This window comes from Eublepharis macularius, chromosome 11, assembly GCF_028583425.1.
Source record: "Eublepharis macularius isolate TG4126 chromosome 11, MPM_Emac_v1.0, whole genome shotgun sequence".
NCBI classification, from domain to species: domain Eukaryota; kingdom Metazoa; phylum Chordata; class Lepidosauria; order Squamata; family Eublepharidae; genus Eublepharis; species Eublepharis macularius.
The window spans coordinates 36273787-36296276 of NC_072800.1; the positions used below are offsets into that span (position 1 = coordinate 36273787).

At 42.1% G+C, this 22490-nt stretch overlaps 1 protein-coding gene across 4 annotated transcripts in view; it reads right to left on the minus strand.

Moving 5' to 3' along the window:
• NOD1 (nucleotide binding oligomerization domain containing 1) overlaps positions 1–22490 on the minus strand; it is a 52090-nt gene that overhangs the window by 21908 nt on the left and 7692 nt on the right. For 3 of the 4 annotated variants that reach the window (XM_054991594.1, XM_054991595.1, XM_054991593.1), the window contains exons 2-8: positions 21215–21562; positions 18505–18679; positions 9905–11708; positions 9095–9178; positions 5250–5333; positions 3944–4027; positions 1526–1609 (exon numbers count right to left, since the gene is read on the minus strand). In XM_054991594.1, coding sequence (XP_054847569.1) covers positions 1526–1609; positions 3944–4027; positions 5250–5333; positions 9095–9178; positions 9905–11708; positions 18505–18679; positions 21215–21430 — 2531 coding nt within the window. In that variant the 5' untranslated portion in view covers positions 21431–21562. Of the gene's footprint in view, positions 1–1525; positions 1610–3943; positions 4028–5249; positions 5334–6961; positions 7095–9094; positions 9179–9904; positions 11709–18504; positions 18680–21214; positions 21563–22490 lie in introns of those variants that run through there. The other variant, XR_008597842.1, reaches the window with a different exon arrangement.

The window sequence follows — 22490 nt, forward strand, 5'->3', positions numbered from 1 at the left end:
ATAGTGGCTTTTAATTTTTTTAAATGGATGCTACCTATGGTTTTAACGTTTTAAATTATGTGATTTGGTATAATTTTATTGTACTGTTACCTGCTCTGAGTCCTGTATTGATCTGGAGAAAAGCAGGCATAAAAATATTTTAAATAAATAAGCCATGATGGAAAAGTATTCTAGCCAGTAATGCTGATTTTCTGTTTGTTTGGTGTTATTAACAGCCGTGAGCACTCAAAAACACCACCCTGTTGTTTGAAGTACTTCAGACTTTTCTACCACTTCAACATTCTACCACCTTCTCTTGATGGATACCAAGACCCCGTCTTTGTCACTCTGAGAGGAGCAAGGCCTCCATTATTTAGTTGCCAAGAGAAATAGTGACTTTTGAGCATAGCAGTTGAGTGGGGATATGGTTCCTGATTTCCTACACTAAAATCCAATGCTCCGTTTCTATGGCCATTTAAGAGTGAAAGATCTGAGTTTTCCTCACATACACACTGGCTCCCTCATAAATGTTCCTGGATAATGGATACTTTAGCACGAGTTTATCACATACACACTTTCAGGGCTTTTTTTCTGGGAAAAGAGGTGGTGGAACTCAGTGGGTTGTCCTCGGGGGGGGGGGGGGAATGGTCACATGGCTGGTGGCCCCGGCCCCTGATCTCCAGACAGAAGGGAGTTTAGATTGCCCTCCGCGCGGAGGGCAATCTAAACTCCTTTCTGTCTGGAGATCAGGGGGTGGGGCCACCAGCCATGTGACCATTTTCAAGAGGTTCCGAAACTCCATTCCCCTGTGTTCCAGCTGAAAAAAAGCCCTGCACAGTTTACATTTTAAGGTTCATGCTTAAAACACCATAGGTGTGCACCACATCTGCCTTTTCCCCCGCAGTCCTAAATGAAACTGCCCATTTTTCACTAGAAGAAATCTACGAAAGTTTGCCATCTTGTGGGATAAACTGAGAATGGCAACTTGTTCTCCTAAAGTGTAGAAACCAATAATGTTCAAGGTTTGTTTTTGAGATGAAAGAAAAGTGATTGACAACTATTAAAAGAATAAAAAAGGAAATCTGTATCTTAAAAGCTTTTTTTTCCATTTTCAGAGGCTGCTAATACCAGTTTTATCGTTAGTGATTTTTACAGCCAAGTATGTATTGACAATGCTGTCTCCTCCCTATAGCACACTGGAAAACATCGATCATGTTTGACTTTTAAAAGGCAGATGTTCTAAATGAGGCACTAAATGTCTTTGCCAAGAATGTACTAGTATTGTAAGACAGCAGTAGACTAAACAAAGATAACACAGGCCCTGCCTAAAGTATCTGGCATTCTAAGAAACTAATGTACAACCTGCTCCATGTCTCTGTAACAGGACCAGTTACACAAGTCTGTTCTTGGGCCTTTAAATTTGGGTTGCTGCTGTGTTTCATGGTGTGGTAATCCACTGACACAAGATTCTGACATAAATCTTTGAAAATATGGTCACCACTAAAGACAAAAGGGAAGCTGTGTTTTGCCAACTACAAGATCTTACCTGATGTTTGTTAAAGTGGGGTGGTTCTTCAGTGCTTCCGCAAATGCCTTTGCGCCTTCGTCCCCAACCTGATTACCCCACATTCTGTCCAGGAGAAAAAGGCAGGGAATGTGACTAAAGGCTGGCTCCATTTTTTCCCCCCACATGAAAATACACCGTGGAGACCCAATTCTGATCTAATGTGTGCAAAGTGACACATAAACGTGGAAATGAGTTACATCAGAGCTGGTTGCCCAGGTAACCGACTAAGGAGCAAGATCAGATAGGAATTCTTTATCCTTAGTTCCAGGAATGGGTCAGAAGTGTTTTAAATTTGGCTTAGATAGAAATTGTATCAAGAAGGGTAGCAGAAATTCCAGCTAAAATTGAAATAAACCATGAAAAATAAGGGATGTAGTATAATAAATCTGGGGAGAATTAGGAACTGTTTATAGGTTACGGTATAAATATTTCAAGTGTATTTATGGTATATCAAGAAACATTACTCAACATTTGCATTTTCGTAAGTAGTGTTGAAGACAGAGATCAACAATTATCTCTAGAAATAGAAATGAGTACCAAGAGGCATGGCCGTATCTTGGATCACTCCTCATAAAGAGGATGTTTTCAACCGCTTGTCTGAACAATTAGCAGACAGCTACGCCTGGGAGATATGGATCAAATCTAGCCACTGCTCCTTACACCCAGTTCCCTATCTGTAAAATAATATTAGTGGCTTAGACTAGGTTTGCACATGCAGCTGGGGGACCAGATCTCTGCCTCCTGCCTCCAGCTGCCTAATCCAGCAGTGGAAAAATATTAAGGGGTGGGGGTTTCAAAAGATTTGGGGGATTGCACAGCAACCTGGGATGTCACTTCTAACTACACAGCTGGAAGTGATGTCACAGCATTGCACAGTGCCCTGCCCCACCCATAAAAGCTCTAGGGGATTGCCAGCCCTCAACCAGCAACCTTGCAATGCAACAGAATAAGGCAGTAATGAAATGGCAGACTGCTGAGGTAGAAGAATGGAATGCACCACTTCAGTCTGTAGGAGAGACTTTATTTTTCAAAAATCCCTCTCATTAATAATTACTCGTAAGTGGAAAAGTACCGCAGAATGCAAAGGCCAAGCATAGAACCTTTCTTCTGGATGTGCTGATGTTTTATTTGCAGGAAATTTTTACATGGGAGAAAGATTAACAGGACTCTTCTCACCTACAGTTTGAAATGGCACAACCCATTTGCCTCTCCAGAAAACTACCACCTCTTTGCTACATGTATAAACCAGGCCGTTTCACGGGTTAGTCATACAAGGGATGACGCAGTCTACGGCCACCACAAGAAGCTCTGACTGATGGCTTCATTTGAATAAATGCATTGGGAAATGCTATTAATAGTTCTAAATGTTTAGGAATAAAAGAGGGTACATTAATAAGCAAACAGCTTTTAAAAAACCACTGTGTCGACTGAAGGCATATGAACACTAAACATCCAAAACAGTTTCAACCCTTATTAACTGTTATGATTCCCAATCAAGGGTGCTTGGTGGCTATCCTTTTTATGAAGAGACTAAAAAACTCGAATGTCCTCAGAAGGCTGTCATTTCCGTAACTCTGAGGAAAAATGGATTTCAGGCAAACTTAAATGTATAGTATTGATTTGCTCCAGAAGATCTCTACAAACGAAGAGTGGCCCTACTGGATCAAACCGAAAACGTATTTGGTCCTGCATCCCATTTCTAACTCCAGCCTTCGGAAAACTCACGGAGTAGGGAATGAAGGCAACAGCCCTCTCATGTTGTTTGTTGATGGCACCAGGCAATCAAAGTTACACTGCCTCTGAACATGGAAGCTTTGTTTAGCAAACATGGCTAACCATTGTTGGCAGGCCTACTCTCAGTGCAAGTAGAAGAGTTAAATGACAAAGTGGGTGAAGAATATGCCAAGAACAGTTTGAGAGCCTAGCACAGTAAACTGAGGTTAAGAATGTAGCCTGCTAGAAGATAAATAGGCAGGACACGGTGAACAGAAAGGGAGTGTAACTGGGAAAGAAATTAAGAGTGGCTGCAGCTCTTTGGTAGAGCACCTGTTCTGTATTGCAGGAGACCCCAGGTTCAATCCCCGGCATTTCTAGTCAAAAGGAGCAGGTAATGCGGAAGACTCTACAGAGCCACTGCAAGTCTGAGTAGACAATACTGACTTTGAGGGACCAAAGGTATAAGCCAGTAAGGCAGCTTGGTATGTACAAACGAGAAGGCAAGGGAGTGAGTTCAGGCTGGTGACGAACCCAGTAGTGGGATCTGAGAAGAAACCTGACTTGGCTAAAGAATCCGGCAATGTGAACAAACAGAATTCAGAAAGTAAACGTATGTTTCTGTCCAGGTTAATTTAAGATGCACTTATGAAAAATAACAGAAACAGAAGTGATCTCACTTACCCAATTTCATACATAGTTTTACTCTTCTGGATGGCATAAGCAAGGCTTTTTCCTCCCTCCGTGGTTATTTTGTTAGCTCCTATCCTGCACAGAAATGTATTAATTGCACATCTTTAGCCAGAAGACCAGTCAACAGCCCTTTGAAAGCCGTTTATTACTTCAGTGCCATTTCAGACACTGAACACAATGCTAGAGGAGATGGCTTTATATAACTTCCATTCTGTTCAAACGTGCGTGAGGCAAAAGATGCACACAGATTTTACTTGAAGAAAATAGATCATGATGCTAGATGAGTTAAAAGACTCTCACTGTGTCCTTCCCCCACGAATCTTCGAAATAGGTTTTGAACGGCAGCAGTAGTAATGCACTCATTGGGTTGAGTTCAGACACAATTTCCACCAATTCCCCCTTCTCACTGCAGACCTCTCTCGCGGTTCCCTGTCCTCTAGGAGCAGCATTTTGTGAAGATCGGTGAGCTGCTCGGGAGGAAGAGGCAGGAAGGTGCCATTCCGCCATTAGAAACCTTAGTCTGGAGCCAGTCCAGTATCGGTGCCATCCTTCTGTCCACTCCTGAGGACAGCAAGTGACCTTTGTTTCAAACTCCATGCAACAGGGAATGAAAACCTCTCTGACCAATAGTACATTGGGAAAAAGCTAATTCCGAACTAGTGTCACATAATCTTCCTTTCTTCATATCTAGAGAAAGTTGAGTTCCTAACTTTTGCCTATTTGCAGCCAGCAATTATCAGCGGAAATAAATAATGATAAACAAAGGCTTGAAAGGGAAAAAGCCACTTTAGTTATGCTTAATAAATAACAAGTAACTAGACCAATGGTGTCAGTTTCCATGGTTAATGGATTACCTGCATGAATTCCACAAAGTGGTAGTCATGAATTGCTCTATAAAAACCAATGGTAACAGCAAAGAACATTGGCTTGAATCCTGCTGCAAATCTTCTCTGATAGTAGGAAGGAGGACTTTTCAGTGGACTTTTCCCCCTCCCCACTCCATTGCCCTCAGAAATGCTGTTGCTGGGGGACAGATGTCCTTCTGGGACAACCTGAGGAAGGAGTTGGAGGTCTGCTCCAAGAGAGGGAATTGTTGAAAATTGCTCCTCCTTTCTGCATGTGGAAATGATTGGCAGGATCCAACTCACTGTCAGAATCAGAGGTACATAACATGGCAGAAACTGCAGCTAACCATACACGAGGCTCAGCCATTACGAGATAAATTATCCTTCTCCATATTGGTCAAGCTTCTCTTCTACCAAGATACATAGCAATGATAGAAAATGTAGATACCTACTTAACGTATATGAGACTTGGGCATTCTTCAATGAGTCTTGCAACGTACTTGGCTCCAACGTCAGTAATTTGGTTGTTATACAAGCTTTTGAAAAAAAACAGTGAATACAGGTTTATATTTAGCATTTTTGAACCAACACAGACTTAACAGCGTATCATATATACATAACCTAATGTTCTTGATTATTAGTTCTTTGGGGCAGAGGCCTGTTTATCTGTTGTAAAAGCACCTAGTCAGTATACTCTTAGGTGCTACCCAAGTAGCCCTGCACAACTCTTTTCAGTACTCAGTTTCCCCAAACAATCTACAGACATCCCCATGGATGACCAGTTTCTAGGCATGCATGGCTGGCTTGGGCACAAACTGGATGTGCATTCAGAAATGTGTGTAAGTAGGGATGCAGTCTGTCGGCTTTACACTGCTATGAATAGGATGTATATTTTGTCGTGCATTTGCATACACATCTCCATCCATGCAACTTGACATACACTGTCATGAGAGCAACTAGATTTGAATCTGGGTTTCCACCTAACGGAATGATAATTAATAACATCACCATAAAATAAGGAGCTCTCTTTAAAACCGAAAATGATCTGGGAGGTGCAAACCCTCTCTTTCTTTTATATAAGTTGACATTAAAGACCATTGCTGAGGTGGTATTAATAGTAAGCAAAAGCTTTAAATCAAACCAGAAACTTCTCACACGCTGGTATCACGATCCAGGTATAAAACACATGAGCACTGTGTTAACTTTGAAGGATGCACATGTGTATAAACTCTGGTCTTCCCTTCATAATACTTGCAAGTGGGCCAATTTGCTTCTGGGATGCCATTCATATATAGTTTTAAGGTGCAAGCTGTGATTTATGTATGTGAATAATTTTCTTATGTGCATCAGGTATCACATACAAAACCACTTGGAGTAAATATGGGAGAGGTGATTTCAAAATGCAATGTATTAAAAATAAGTTGTGAAAAGCATCCCAGAGCAATCAGCCATGACACTGCAGCCTTGGGCTGCCCAGCTGAGGCTCAAGAAAAATCCCATGGCCCTATTTGCACATGCATGTACGAGTATTTACATATAAGTATGTTTGTTTGTATCATCCTGTTTTATTGCATTGCTTTTGAGTCGCTGTTATCTGCTTTGAAATATATAAAAGGTACAAGGTAAGTCAGTTCAGCAAAAAGCCTTGAGATATAAACTTTTCTTTCTTTCTTCTTTCATTTGCAATGTGACCAGTGGATTGATGGTGATTGAATCCAGACGTATTTGCTGAACTGACTTACCTTGTACCTTGGAGTCTTTACCTGTGGAGTTTATTACACAATATGTATGGACTATGAATTGTTGTTACATATGAGAAATTGAGCACTTGCCACTTCAAATTGTTCTAGTAAATTTTGGATACACTTTAGACTTGGGGGGGGGGGTTCCCTCTCTTGTTTCTGTGCAATTTCGCTGGGTCTTGCCTTTTGTTACGTATGTTATCTGCTTTGAGCCTCAAATGAGAAAGGGGGATTATAAATGCAATAAATAGGTAAAACTTTAACCACTGGTGACTGCAACATCCAATTATGGGAGCAATCCCATATTACGCAATAAGGCTTACTTCCATGGGAGTGTCTTTAGGATTGCAGCCTATGAATTGCATGTATGAATCATCACAGATTGAATACCACAGAGAAGTTTCAAATTGCCTCAAACGTACAGCTGTTCAATGGAAGCAGTTCAGACAGTTGTGAATCAAGTGCTTGGTAATCAAGCAAGCATGTGTTTCTCAGTCATCTCTTATGCTCTGGAGAAAATCGTCATTTGAAGGAGGAATAAAGAGGCACCAGTTTCTGGAGAAATTTGACATGATAACAGGTAATTTTATTTAAAATATTTAGATTCCGCCTTCCTGGCAAATCTAGGCCCTCAAGTCAGGCTAACAGTAGTAGCAAAATTTATTAGAAACACAAAGATAAAATACGTTATATATTTTTGTTTATAACAGAAAGAAGCAGATGCAGTAGCTGAGGAATGTGAAACAAAATACCAGTGGAAACACTTTTTTCTTCACACTTAAATTTTTTTAAAATCTAGCTGAAGCAGCTATTACAAAACGTCATAACAGGGGCTTAGAAAAATCCTCCATCCCATCCCAGAACACGTCCCAGCCTCTTATGAAGGAAGGCCTAACTGCAGTAGGGCTACCAGTCTCCATGTGGGGCCTGGAAATCTCCTGGCATTACAACTAGGCTTATCCACTGCCTCCCACCAGGATTTTGCTGCCAGTGATCAGCAGGAGTTGGCAAACCCCTCAGCGATTGCCCGTCACTGGCAGGCAACCCTGGCAAGGGCTCACTGGGTGCGTTCCCAGCAGGACGTGATGACAGCACTTCCTGAAGTGATGTCATTGTGCTGGCCGCGGGCATGCCCCTGTGCTTCACTGGGACCAATTTTGGCCCCCTACAGGCCAGAATTAGCCCCATGTGCTGTCATCAAGCATCTCTGGGGGGAAACTGCAACAGTTAAGTCCCGGGTCCCCCACCTCCCACCACAAAGGTATAGGGACCTGGGAACCCTAATTACAACTGATATCCAGACTACAGAGATCAATTCTGCTGGAGAAAATGGCTGCTTTGGAGGGTGGACTCTATGTCATTGTACCTTTCAAACTACCAGAGATGGGGCCTTTTCTGTTCAGATTTTTATGTTGTCAAAAGTATATAAAATATTGTATAGTCAATACAGAATGGGTGTTTGCAGGAGAGGCCCTCTGTCTCCTTGTGACATGGTAGTTCCTGGAGTGGTTGCAGTTTAGGGATACCAACTCCAGACTGGGAAATGCCTGGAAATTTGGGGGTAGAACCTGGGGAGGGCAGGGTCCTAAGTGAAGTATAATACAAGAGAGTTTACCCTCCACCCTCCAAAGCAGTCACTTGCTCCCTAGCCAGAGAACTACTGCAATATAACCTTGCATTTTATGTCTGGTTAAAGGTTTCCTCCAGCTCTCACTGCCTTTGTATCCACATTTTGCAAATAAGATTATTTAGCATTATGAGATGAGGAAAAACCTACCAAGCTAGTTATGAGCTTGCTAAGAGGAGAAAAACATATGCAGCTTGAAGAGATACAAAGCACAAGTGGTTTGGGCTACACATTTGTGGGTTGTTTTAACAGAGAAAAAACTAAAAATGCAGCACTTTCATAATTTAAAAAAAGCAGACTAGCCCTGTTATGGAAAGATGGGAATTTCAATCCAAAGTGTCTTAAAGAGCTGCAAACCTACAGTTATTTGAAGTGGCAAATTAAAACACTAAAAACTCGTACACGATAATCTTTTTTTCAAAAACTTTTTTTAAAAAAATCCAACATGGAGCTCCTTATCTGACTGATTATGGTAGGTTATGGAGCAGCCACATGTATTTATTCACATGCCAGTCCCATTCACGTACAAAGCAAAAAGGCGTCTATTTTGGACATGAAAATAAGCACACAGGACAGCTAAAGGCCTTTCCCCCCCCATTATCTGCCCTACCTCACTGCACTGTTTCTTGAAACACTTTTCTCTCAGCTCTGTTCCAATAGTGAAAGTGAGTTGGACTAGAGAAGGAAAGGGTTTAAGACATCAGAGAACAACAAGGTAAAGCAGGAGAGAGGAGGCTGTAACTCACCTCTCCTGTATGCTTTGCCTCCCATAAAAAGAATAGCTGTCCTACCAACCTTTAATTTGGATCAGACACATAAATGTCCACTCTGCACTCAGCTCTATTCACAACATTCCTTTCAGTCAAGAAAATTAATCCTTAATATGACGCAATGGCTATCCGCGCCCCTGCTCATCATTCATACATACCCCAAATATGTCACAATTTTGTACTTTGACAGTTCATCATAAAGCACTCTTATTCCTTGATCTGTGATCTGATTAACGCTTACCCTAAATTAAAACAGAAATGGAGGAGGGGAACAACAGATGGCTTAGTGATATGCATTAGAGAGAGACACGTAAACATCATGTAACAACCACATGTTTTCTTTACAACGCTGTAACTCAAAACCTGGAAGACATGTAAAGAGACAGTTTTCTTTAACTAAAACACACCAAGGAGGTAATCCAGGCATACTACATATAAGGTAACTCATAGGTTAAAAATCTACAAGAAGGCTGACATCTTTATCATCCCAAAGATTATTCTGAATGAGTGCTCAGGATAAAGAATCCCTTGTGGGCCTACCCTAGAATAAGCAGGGCTCCATGTATTCTGAGATTCTGTACAGGTACCACACAAGTGCAAAGTTTGTTAATGAGTTCAGAATTCATTGGAGTCTTGAGAACTTTAAATTTTGCTTAAAAAAGAAAAAGTAAGCTTCTAAGCTCTTAAAGGTTTGAAGAAAGACTTGAGCGTGAGAAACTTCCAAAGACTGGGAATCAGTAGGATTTCCTGTGATTCAAGCATGCAACTTTAGTGCCTGCATAGCTCCTCCCCCTTCTTCATGATATGTTAAAGAATAAAGGATTAAAATCAACATTCATAGAAATCAGCTCTCTCTAGCATTGTTTGTCTTGGTCTAGAATTCTTCAAAACACATCTCATTTGGGAAGCTTAATACTGACACTATACGGGGACTGTCAGAGAAGTATGTACCTGGCTCAAGAGCTCACCTGAGCACTGCCAACCTGCTAAAGCAAGGCAGAAGTTGCTTTATTCCATAATCATTGATGTTGTTGTTGTCCAGGTCAAGAGCGAGGCGCTTCTGGAAGTGATGCATGACAAAGGAGATGGCGCTGCAATCGGCAGAATAGGCATTGCAGTAAGTCAGCTTGATGTAGTTTGCACGCATGCCCTTAGCAACCACCTTCCCCACTTTCTCGCTCTGTGTCTCATAGATGCACCTCAGCATCCAAACAAAATTGGGCATAACTTGAATCTGTCTGTACTCCTTTAGCCTCGCTCGGGTGAGGCCTTTCAGGTGGGACTTCATGCTCTCAAAAAAAAAGGCAAGGAGCACCTTTCTTTTCTTCTTAATCAATGCTGGTGAAACCAAATGCCTCAAGAGTTTCTGCCTGGCCTTGGAAAGCAAGCCGCAAAGGAAGAGGTTGGTAAAATGAAAGTGCTCGTTATTCCGGAAAGGATCTACTGCTGTTGGACGGTTATTTTTCAACCACCTGAGAGGAAAGCAAGTTGGCAGGGTGGTGTCTTGAGTGGAGCATTCGGCAAAAAACTTCAGAAGCTCCTTTGTACCCACTTTCTCATGAGTAACTAGGAACAAAGCTGTAAAGAAGGACTGCACAGTCACATGCAGGAATTCATAAGAAGATTGATCTCCACAGTCTCCATAGCGAGGAACGGTTCTGAGAAACCCTAAGTGTAAATCCTGCTCGCAGAGGCTGGTGGTGATCTCCTCTTGATCAAATATAAAGAGAGACTTCTCCATCCCAACATGTGCGATTTTACTCAGTGTAAACAAAGTTTCTTTTTTGGATCTAAATGTCTCCACTTGACTCCTGTTATTCTTCTTCAACAAGTTCGTCTTCTGAGTTCTGTTCAAGTGGACTTCAGTCATGAGCAAGAAAATATCTGTTAACGTAACGTTGCAGTCAGGGAGGTCATGGCTGTCAAATGCAGAGTAGAAATGATCGTAACATTTGAAGATGATCCAGCAAAATAAAGGTACTGAACACAAACTGCTCAGATTGGGGTTGGCTTCCAGCTGGTTCGAAACCAAAGTCCGACACTCTTCATCTTTGAAGAACATTTTGGTATATTCCTTCAGGTTACTCCTGGAAAACCCTCGGAGATATGCCTTCTTCCTGATAATGTTTTTATGGATTTCTGTACCAGTCCTTGCTGTCAAGATTTTCCTAGACCCTTTCAGAAGTTTCCCGCTAAGGAGGCCCACCAGCAGAGCAAGTGGGTGGATAGATTCATTGGGTGAACAATTCTCAGGGACGCTGCTGAGATCAAAGTCAGAATGAATCTCATCAAAACCATCAAATGTAAACAGGACTGTGTGAGGGAACTTTAGGATGAAGTAAAAAACCTCCTCTGGGTCCTGGTCTGGGAAACAATTGTACTTGAAGAGGAGGTCTTTCAAACATACAGCTTCATCTTGTTTAAAACAACTGAACATCCGGCACCGGAAACGGAAAAAAAATTTGGCTCCTACACTGAATTCACCCTTAGACCATAGATTCTGCATCTTTTGTAGCAACATGGATTTCCCAATCCCTGCATCACCAAAGACATAGACTGTCTCACCATCTCCATTAATTAAACCAATGTTATCATCAAGTAGATCTTCCAAGCTGTTCACGCTACCAAGTTTCTCATTTTTGTGATCGATCAACTCCATAATGTTGGCAGAATAAGTTTCTTCAAGCAACATGTCCTCCTTCTGGGCATATGAGGAGATGAACTTTGTGTCTCGTCCCAATTCATCTCTAAGTTTTTGATGATATCTGCTAACTAAATACAAAACTGAGCATTACTAAGAGAAAGTTTAGCCTTAAAGCCAGCAGTATAAACCCCATGAGGCCTACTAAGAGCTACTTTGGACATTAGAAAACTAACGGCAAGGGTCTAAAGACTAATGGTACAGGCTTGAGGATCCTTGTGCTTGTGGACAAATAAACATATCTTCATCTGACCCTCAAAGGGCAATCTGAACTTGTTGCCTAAGGGCACTTGACACCCCCCCCCCAATAGAGACAGGTTTCAAAACTCATTCAAATTGAGCCCAGAGCTGTAGCAAGTGACAGTCACTGACTGTTGCTCAGAACCCTGCAAGCAAGGAGATGCGCCCTGCTTATCTGCCATGTATGTATATTAGTCTCTGTAACTCTGGGCCTCTGAGAATGTGTAAAGAACTATCTGTGCAACTGTCTGACTACGTAGCCAAGAGTAGGTTATCTTGCAGGTAGCTGCTTTCGCTTTCTCGACTGGCGTGGAAAAGTGTCCTTGAAATGCCAGCCGGAGCTGTATCTCCCTGAGACATGAAATGAGATCATCCTTGTCTTCCCCTTCCCTACCCCCTCCAACCTCCTAGGCCCTGCGCACCTAAATTCTAACTGTTTTTATCCCAAAGCGGGAATCCTGCCCTATATCTAACATTGCTTTGCCCATTTACGTCACTTCTGCCAATGCTGTGGTCTGAGTGCACTGATACAGATGGATCTCTAATAAACTTTTACTGGACTCTTGAAGTGTCTTCAGTGAAATAACTGGGGATCTAACTGTTTCTAGACAAAGCCAGTAAGATGAGAAACGCCAGTTACAATGCCACTCTCTTGGTTTTCTGCAAACGATGCAAGACTGAACTATTCAGATGGGCTTTTTACTCAAGCAATAGGCCTATACTATAAGAAATGGATCAAATCAGATGTCTTAGTAAAGGGACAGGGCCTATACTACTGGGTACTATCTGTAGGTGTAGATATGTTCCAGTTGGTATATTTTGGTATATTCCTTCAGGTTACTCCTGGAAAACCTTCCTCCTGATAATGTCTTTATGGATTTCTGTACCAGGTGCGCAGGGCCTAGGAGGTTGGAGGGAGTAGGGAAGGGGAAGACTAGGATGATCTCATTTCATGTCCCAGTTGGGTTTCTGCATTGTTTAATACGTTCATGTCAAATTACTTATGTATTGGTTGTTGGGGGTTTTCCGGGCTGTCTTGCCGTGGTCTTGGCATTGTAGTTCCTGACGTTTCGCCAGCAGCTGTGGCTGGCATCTTCAGAGGTGTAGCACCAAAAGACAGAGATCTCTCAGTGTCACAGTGTGGAAAAGATGTAGGTCATTTGTATCTACTCAGGAGGGGTGGGGTTGAGCTGAGTCATTCTGTAAGAGTTTCCCAGGGTGTGGAATGCTAATGGCGGGAGGCTTCACTGTATCCTGAGGCGGTTCTTTTGCATATGGATTGGTGCTTGATGTGCTAATCTTCTCTGCAGGGCTATTGTCGGGTGTGGAGTGTTTTGTTGGCCTGGTGTTTTTCAGAACTGGAGCCCATGCTCTGTTCATTCTTAAGGTTTCTTCTTTCCTGTTGAAGTTTTGCTTATGCTTGTGAATTTCAATGGCTTCCCTGTGCAGTCTGACAAAGTAGTTGGAAGTGTTGTCCAGTATTTTGGTGTCCTGGAATAAGATACTGTGCCCTGTTTGAGTTAGGCTATGTTCAGCCACTGCTGATTTTTCAGGCTGTCCAAGTCTGCAGTGTCTTTCATGTTCTTTTATTCTTGTCTGGATGCTACGCTTTGTGGTCCCGATGTAAACTTGTCCACAGCTGCAGGGTATACGGTATACTCCTGCAGAGGTGAGGGGATCTCTGCTGTCTTTTGCTGATCGTAGCATCTGTTGTATTTTTCGGGTGGGTCTGAATACTGCTTGAAGGTTATGCTTTTTCATAAGCTTTCCCATCTGATCAGTAATTCCTTTGATATATGGCAAAAACACTTTTCCTGTGGGAGACTGTTTTTCTTTGGTTGTTTGATTCATCCTGGGTTTGATTGCTCTTCGGATTTCATTTCTGGAGTAGCCATTTGCCTGAAGTGCGTGGTTTAGATGATTAATTTCCTCATTGAGAAAGCGCGGCTCACATATCCGTCTTGCACGATCCACTAATGTTTTCATTATGCCTCTTTTCTGTCGGGGGTGGTGATTGGAGTTTTTGTGTAAGTACCGATCAGTGTGAGTTGGTTTCCTGTAGACCTTGTGACCTAACTGAAAGTTTGCTTTGCGGATGACCAAGGTATCCAGGAATGAGAGTTTTCCCTCACTTTCTTTCTCCATTGTGAATTGTATGTTCAGGTGGATGTTGTTGAGATGATTCAAAAACTCCATCAATTCTTCCTCCCCATGGCTCCAAATGATGAATGTATCATCCACAAACCGGAACCATACACTGGGTTTGTGGGGTGCTGATTCTAGAGCTGTTTTTTCAAACGTCAGGAACTACAATGCCAAGACCACGGCAAGACAGCCCGGAAAACCCCCAACAACCATCGTTCTCCGGCCGTGAAAGCCTTCGACAATACATCTACTTATGTATTGTTTCTGCAATGTCAATAAAATCACTGTCAGATGGGTTTCAGGGGAGAGGAAGTTCCAGAGCCTCAGCACAATGACAGAAAAGGTTCTGTTCCTGGGATCGCCTTGCTCCCAAAAGTGGAAGCACACATAGCTGAGCCTCCAAACTTGATTTTAACTGTCAGATCGGTTCATAGAGGAGAAACTACCCCTTGAAACACGAAGGACCCAGATCATTTAACACTTTAACTAATAACCAACACTTTGAATTGTGCCTGCAAACATATAAACACCTAGTGTAGAATTTTAAAAAAATCCTTGTAACATGCCCAGGAAACAATCCCTCTGCTGCACTAGACTGTTTAAGCTTCCAGACAGACTTCAAGGGCAGCTCCACAGAGAGTTCATTGCAATAGCCTAACCTGGATGTCACCAAAAAAGCAACAACTATAGATAAATTGTACTTCCAAAGAATAATTGCAGCTGATGCAGCAACTAGTTGGTTAAAGGTGCTGCTACGTGCCACAAACGAGCTCTTTGACACTTTCTGAGTGATTCCCCTTAAAAGTCATTACTTCGTGAAGAATAAGTTTCACTAACTCCACGATAACAATAGATCATTAAGCAAATTTCACTGTCAAGTGTTGAATCATGAAGGCAGAGAAAGAGACCAGCCACAGATAAGACTAGGGTTTCTACATGCTCAGTAGAATCCCTAAGTATTCAGAAATATATTAGTTTGTAAATTTAAAAGGAGATAAAAGCACAAACACCCCCCACCCCCCGCTCAAATCACTTGATGAAAACTGAGAATTTTCATTGCCCTTAGACTGTTGAAAGTAGTCGAGAGTCAATTAAAGGTGATGGAGAAAACAGAGAGGGCCTGGGACACGGGCCTTTTCAAATACTTCATAGCATTTTGAAGGGGGAATATCTTAATAAATTATCTGTTGCTTGCCACCCATCCTGATGTCATAAAGCCTCCAGCTTATTCCTGTATATATTTGGGAAGTTACTGATTTTTACCCAATACAATGGTAGCAAAACCAAGCAACCCAAAAACAAGGAACTAGATGTGCGCACTAATTTTTTCCAGTAAATCCAGATTAGGAATACCAAACCAAGAAAAAACTAGTATTTCCTTAATTACACATTGATTCTCTAGCTTGGTTCAGTAATACAGTAGAAATTCATTAAAACTTGGTCATAGATCCAGAGGAGTTAGCCGTATTAGTCTGTACTGGACTCTTTTTGATTAAAACTTGGCCATTATTTCCTATGGGAAAATCAAACTGGGCTACCCTCTGTGTGTGTTGTGTGTGTGTGTGCGTGTGCGTGTGCACGAGGGGGGGGAGTTCAAGCAAACATCACCAAATTTGCTGGAAAGCTACTCCTGACTGTTCCTGGAGTCCAATTTTATGGGCCCCCAAAGAAGGTGCCCCCAACCACTCTCCATTATTCCCTATGGGGAAAACTATCTGGGGACTATCCAGAGGGCTGGGGGTGGCATTTTTCAAGAAAACTGCACCAGATATACCAAGGACCTAATAATCCATTCCTAATAATCACCAGCATAGCGTCGGCAACAAAAAAGGCCAATGCTATGCTGGGGATTATTAGGAAGGGAATTAAAAACAAATCAGCTAGTATTATTATGCCCTTGTATAAATCCATGGTACGGCCTCGTTTGGAATACTGTGTACAATTCTGGTCACCCCACCTCAAAAAAGATATTATAGCACTGGAAAAAGAGCAGAAAAGGGCAACTAGAATGATTAAAGGGATGGAACACTTCCCCTATGAAGAAAGGTTAAAGCGCTTGGGGCTCTTTAGCTTGGAGAAACGATGACTGAGGGGTGACATGATAGAGGTTTACAAGATTATGCATGGGATAGAGAAGGTAGAGAAAGAAGTATTTTTCTCCCTTTCTCACAATACAAGAACTTGTGGGCACTCAATGAAATTGCTGAGCAGTCGGGTTAGAACGGATAAAAGGAAGTACTTCTTCACTCGAAGAAGTGAAGAAGGAATGGAATTCACTGGAATTCACTGCCACAGGTGGTGGTGGAAGCTTCAAGCACAGACAGCTTCAAGATGGGATAAACATACAGAGCAGAGGTCCATCAGTGGCTATTAGCCACAAGGCATAGATGGAACTCTCTGGCTAGGGCAGTAATGCTCTGTATTCTTGGTGTTTGGGGGGGGGCAATCAGTGGGAGGGCTTCTAGTGTTCCTTCTCTACTGGCAGACCTCCTGATGACTCCTGGTTTTTTGGCCACTGTGTGACACAGAGTGTTGTACTGGATGGGCCACTGGCCTGATCCAACATGGCTTCTCTTATGTTCTTATGACCTGCTCTTGACTGTCCTCTAAACTCCTAACCCCTCTCCCCCATTTCAGGAACATTGGACCCTGAACAAGGTGCCCCTAGACACTCCATTGTTTCTTTCGGGAAAAAGTCAAAGCTGATTCCCACTGCAAAAACACACTGGGAATACACTGGGGCAAGGCTGCCATGGTCAAGGCATACTCTCAAATACAAGCTCAGCTTACAGATAATTTATTAGGCTATTCCCCCTTCAACATGCTATATATATATTTGAGAAGGCCAATGTCCCAGGCTCTCTCTGTTTTTTCCACCATCGCTTTTAATTTACTCTTAACTGCTTTCAGTTAACTGCTGTTATCAGTACTGCACTGGGGTAGAGGACAGTCAGGAGTAGGTCCCCTGAAAATTTGGTGGCGTTTTCTTGAAAAATACCAGCCCCCTGGACAGACTCTAGTTTCTCCATAGGGAATAATGGAGAACGGCTGGGGGCACCTTCTTTGAGGACCCATAAAATTGGTCCCCAGGGTCCTATCTTCCTGAAACTTGGAGAGTCTTTACAGGACAGTCAGGAGTAGGCTCCCTGAAAATATGGTGAAGCTTGCTTGATAAATTAGCCCCCAGCCCATCAGATGGCCCCCAGACTGATTCCCCATAGGAAACAATGCCTAGATCTTACTGAATTAATTCAGTAAAAAATCCAGAATACAAAATCTAATTCGGAATTTACTTTTTTGATCTGGAATACCTGGATTTCACTGAATCATCCAAAATTTGGTATTTTAATTCAAATACCAAATTGAACTGCACATCCCTACATGGAATGGTTTCAGGGAGACTATACAGAAAAATATTATTTTGTAATTAGAAAAAGAACCCTCCCCACAGCAAACACATAGTGAGGACTGAATATGCTTCAGCATGCATGGATGTTGAGAGCAGCTGAGTCAGGCCTAACTATACGTTACACTGTCCTCAGGTCTGCCATGAAGACTTTCCATTAGACATGTCTTGTGAGTTTTGTGCCTCAATTGCCAGTTGTGCGTGGGCATGATTAATGTTGAGACCACAGTGCATGAGAAATAGCCTTGGGGAGCCACCATTTGCCTTACTGGGAAACGTAGCTGCTCAATGGGAAAATGGTGGGCCCAGGGCCATCTCAGGCTGGGAAATTCAGATACAGGGGAAATTTCAAAATCTCCTCACTCTCAAGGTTTGTTGTGGGTCTCCTACTTGTCCTCTCTGAGATCAAAGTGCGTAGGTGAGTGTTAGACTTACCATTTGCCTGCCTATGGCAGCAAGTTCCCACCCTCAACCATCCACACTTGATTACCTGAGCAGTGGGAGAAAAGGAGGCGGGGCGGGGGGAACAATGGCACAAACGCTGTCATGTCACTTCTGGGTGATCACCTGGAAGCAACATCACAGCACCCACGATACTCCCCACTTCCCAGGCTCCACCCTCCCTAAGAGTGGGAGGCCCAGGGCTAGCAACCCTATTGAGAGCCTATCAGAAAGTAGTGAAAATTGAAAGCAGCAGACCAGACGCAAGTTTCTACCTATCCTGGATGGGGAGCTCTAGAAACATGCTGAAAAAATTGCTTCCTAAATTACAAAAAAAAAAAAAACACTCCAAATGGTGTAATGGGAAGTGAGTATATTTGTTCATCTTGGAGTGTTAAAAGCAGTTAAAGAGCTAATTAAAGGAACAAAGGAAAGAAAACCAAAGAGGAAACTGGCTTGCTCGAGCCTCTTAATTTACAGCATCCTGGAGGGAGATATTTTGGCCAGGAAGGGTTTTCTCCATCATTTCCTCTCTGCACTCTACGAGTCCTTAGAGGCCTACAGTGGCTTCTTATCTTGTATTTGACTAACATTTTCAACAGAGAACAACAAACTCTTAAAGCAGGACCTCTTACCTGGGTCGGTATTTTCCACAGGTTTCTTACAAATGACCTCCGTAGGGCAAAACCCAATCTCTTCCAACCACGGATGAAGATCATAATAAGCGTCTGCAACTTGCCGTAGGACATAGATGCAATACTCTGCAACTTCCTCTCCTTTGCTCTGGGCTAGATCCAAAATTTTACGGACCTGTTTAAAGACCACACAGAGACTGAAGCTGCTCTATATATTAAGTCTCAAAAACACTCTCAGTCTTTGTACAGCTGATCACCGGAGCACAGCAACACTGCTGATCTTCCCCTTAATGCTACCACCATACTAGCTCCAATGGAGTACTGATAACTACTTAACTATACAAATGGAAGGAGTCTAGCTTGTGGGGATGGGAAAATGGGGGGGGGGGGTTGCTTTATTTTTCTATTTTGTAGTTCCTAATTCCAAGTGCTTCTAGTCATATATAAATCAATGGAGTGATGCAACCGATGAGACCAGACAGCAAACAATTTCTGATCTAGTCCATTTTACTCCTAAAGCTGTACTTTTACACACACACACAAAAATGGATAAACAGATTTACTATGGTTGGTAACAGAACAAGATCTGACTAACAAAAATCAGCCTATTGGTGGACTTCCTAAGAAAGAAAGCAGGATCCGGGTCTCTTGCTAGTTGGCACTCGAGTAAATCTCACCCCCGGGAGAAAGCAACACGGAGAGAACAGGTACAATAATCTATACTGAGCGGGTCCTACAACAACTACATCCCATGACTTTGCTGCAAGGACACTGAACTTTTCTGAAACTTCATCTCCTCCCCCCACCCCAGTTCTAGTTTGCCTTTCAGGTTTTTCTAATGCCTAGCTAACTAAGGTATTGTTCAATGGGATGTTTTGGAACGATCTGTGTGCCTTGCTTCTCTAATCATAACATAATTCACAACCAGAACAGACACCAAGGGCTGCTTCATATGATTTCAGCAGGTATCATACCACAGAGATGTACATTGTGTACCTTGAGGCTACAGCCCAGCACACAGTTACAGCTATATTACAAATCCCATGATTTAAGGAATGCAACATCTGAAGAGTTTTTCTTTCACCCCAAAACACATAACAAAGGATCTCACACAGAAAGCATCCACACACTGTTGGATAGTACACTATCATTGTGCTACAACTATCATTTGCAACTGGATTATCCAATGTGGAGAAGCCAGTCCAATTGTAAATAACTGTTAAAGTACAATGAGAACACAATATCCAACGACATGTCAATGCAAGCAAGGTTCTGTACAAAAGGTTTTCATAAATTCATGTGTATATGATTTTTACGTTTACCTCAACCCATGCAGTTGTATGGATATCAAAGAGGATTCTAAAAGTGTGTGAAGCAGCCCATAGAGTGGCTTGACATTCAATAAACCTGCCCCCCCGCACTATATATTCCATGTGCAAAGCAATACATTTAACACACCAGCAAAAACTACAGACTTCTGGAAAATCCAGTGGAGAAATGGGCAGTTATTTGACTTGCTGTAAAACAATACAATACATTTCCACAGAACAATGAGTCATTAGGCAGCAGAGTCTGTACTGTGAAGAATTCCTGTGAGAGCACAGACATCTTGAGTGACCAGAGAGGAGTACAGAAACTTCAGACACTGAATAACTGGTTCATCAGGTAAATCAGTTAGACACGGTTGGAAAGTAATAATTATTAACTGGAGAAACAGCCCAAGAGGCATTCATTTCATCCTGTGAAAGAATTAACTCGAGGCAAGAAATCGAAGAAACTACACCTTTTGAAGAGACAGAAAGTGCCTACTTTTCCAGTCAATCAGCATGTGTACGCAAGCATTGACAGAAGGAAACCATTATTACCTTGAAATGGTGAACACTTCGTCTCTGTGTCTATTCAAACACTGCAAACTAAGACACCACAATGAGGATTTTGCCTCAGGTGGTGTCCACTTGAGCAAAGACAAGGCTCAGCTAATATTTCTGTGGGGTTATTCAAATGGTCGTGCCTCCTCGCTATTGGTCGCCCTCAGGCAGGGCTGGATCCATACTAACTTGTCTGCAGGTGCAAGAATTTCCACATATGGAGGACAATTTCCCCACCCCCCCCTTTCCATGACAACCTGAACTACCCCCCCCCATCTTGTTCCTAGGGGGTTCCCTGTCGTCCAAGAACAGGATTTAGCAGGGGCATTTCAGACTTCTGTGGGAAAGGAGAGATGGGAAAATCACTCTGTGAACAGAAATCTTGGTGCCTGCTGACATGTTTGGTCTGGATCCAATCCACAGAACCTGTAAGTAAATCCACACATTCCCCAAGGAATTTCCTTTCCAGTGAAACATAAGAACATTCCCGAGCCTCCTCTGCTCTACTTTCCAAAGATGGAAAGCTGAAGCACCCTGAGGAGGATTGGAGGTGGTCTAAAATGGTACATTCATGTGAAAGATTCAGGTGCAAGGTTATTCCTTTTTAAGGAGGACACTATTTTCTTCTCCTGATTCTAATGTTCTCTTCTGCATATACACACTTTCTCAGCATAGGAACCAGCAGTAGAATGGAACAGGTGTGCTCCAAGCAGTTCAAGAGAGGCAGCAGCAGCAGCAAATGATGGATGGGAAATGGCAGCTCCCGTAAGATTACCTGCCACACTTTGAATGAAAAAGTTTTGTTTGTAAAGCAGAAAATCGAAACAAGAGCGAATGAATACCTTGTCTGCTTGTGTAGGGTACTGGGCAGCAATCTCTGCATCCTCATTTGAGAAATATTCATTGTTAATCAAGTTGTCAATCAAACACTGGGTATTCCGGATTTTGCTGACCAGCAGTTCTCGGTGTACTTTCAGCAAGGCAACAAAGGATGGTGGGCTGGATCCTGAAGGTGCTTGGGGTATACTCTCTGCATTACCAATCGGCTGACCTTCCATTGTGATGACAGCAAGATGCCATTTGTTCCACGTTCATCTTAAGAAAGGTGTAGAGGGGGTGGCATAAAGGCAAGTTGGATGCTGATCTCGAGCAAAATGCATGATTGTCCTCCACTGTGCGGGACCTGCAAACTGCATACATTATCAATTCTCAATTCTTTATTGCTATTCGGCCGAAGCCATAAGCCATACAAACACCAACAAAATATAGACTGTACACTTGAACATACCCAATTCACAAGACACAGCTCAACATTATCACTTTAAACTATCTAAACTCATGAAAATCTTGTTTCTTTATCACCGTGGTGCATACATTATCAATTCAACATAGCCAGACCAAAAAAAGAAAATTCTAAGGCATCTTGAGTTCACTGTTGCTTGCAAGAACATTTGCAATATTTAGATAAGCAATTAATTCATCTGAACCCTGCAGAAACCTTATGTCCTGCAATGCCTTCAGAAACATAACTCAGTGTATCAGGCCTTTATTTTGCCATCTGAAATAGATTAAGATACTGTCTTTAATGCAACAACCTGAAGATCAAACAAATGTAGCCAAGGAATACAGAGGACATTTGATGGATCTTACTGATTTTGAGAAGACCATTACACGGAACAAGAATTATATTTTGGGCCAAATTTACAAACTTTTACTTCAATATGAAATAGAAACAAAACAAGAAAAAAACTTGTATGGTAAAATGGATGCAAAATTTTGGAGAAAAAATAACATTCCAACAGTGGGGAAACTTATGGACCAAGGGCATAAAATTCACAGCAAGTCAAACACTTAGAGAAAATTAGTTTTTTAGATGGACATTACACCAAAAGATATTTTAAAATGGGTAAGAAATACGCAGGGTCATGTTGGAAGTGCAAGTAAGTAGATGGTTCTCTCTTTCATAAGTGGTGGACATGTAAAAAACATAAAAAATTCTGGATAGATTCAGAAGATTTTGAAAATTAACATTGCTATGAAACCCTAGATTATGTTGTTGGGAATAATACCAGATAATGTTGATAGAACGCTACATGAACTATTTCGGTATTTGTTGAT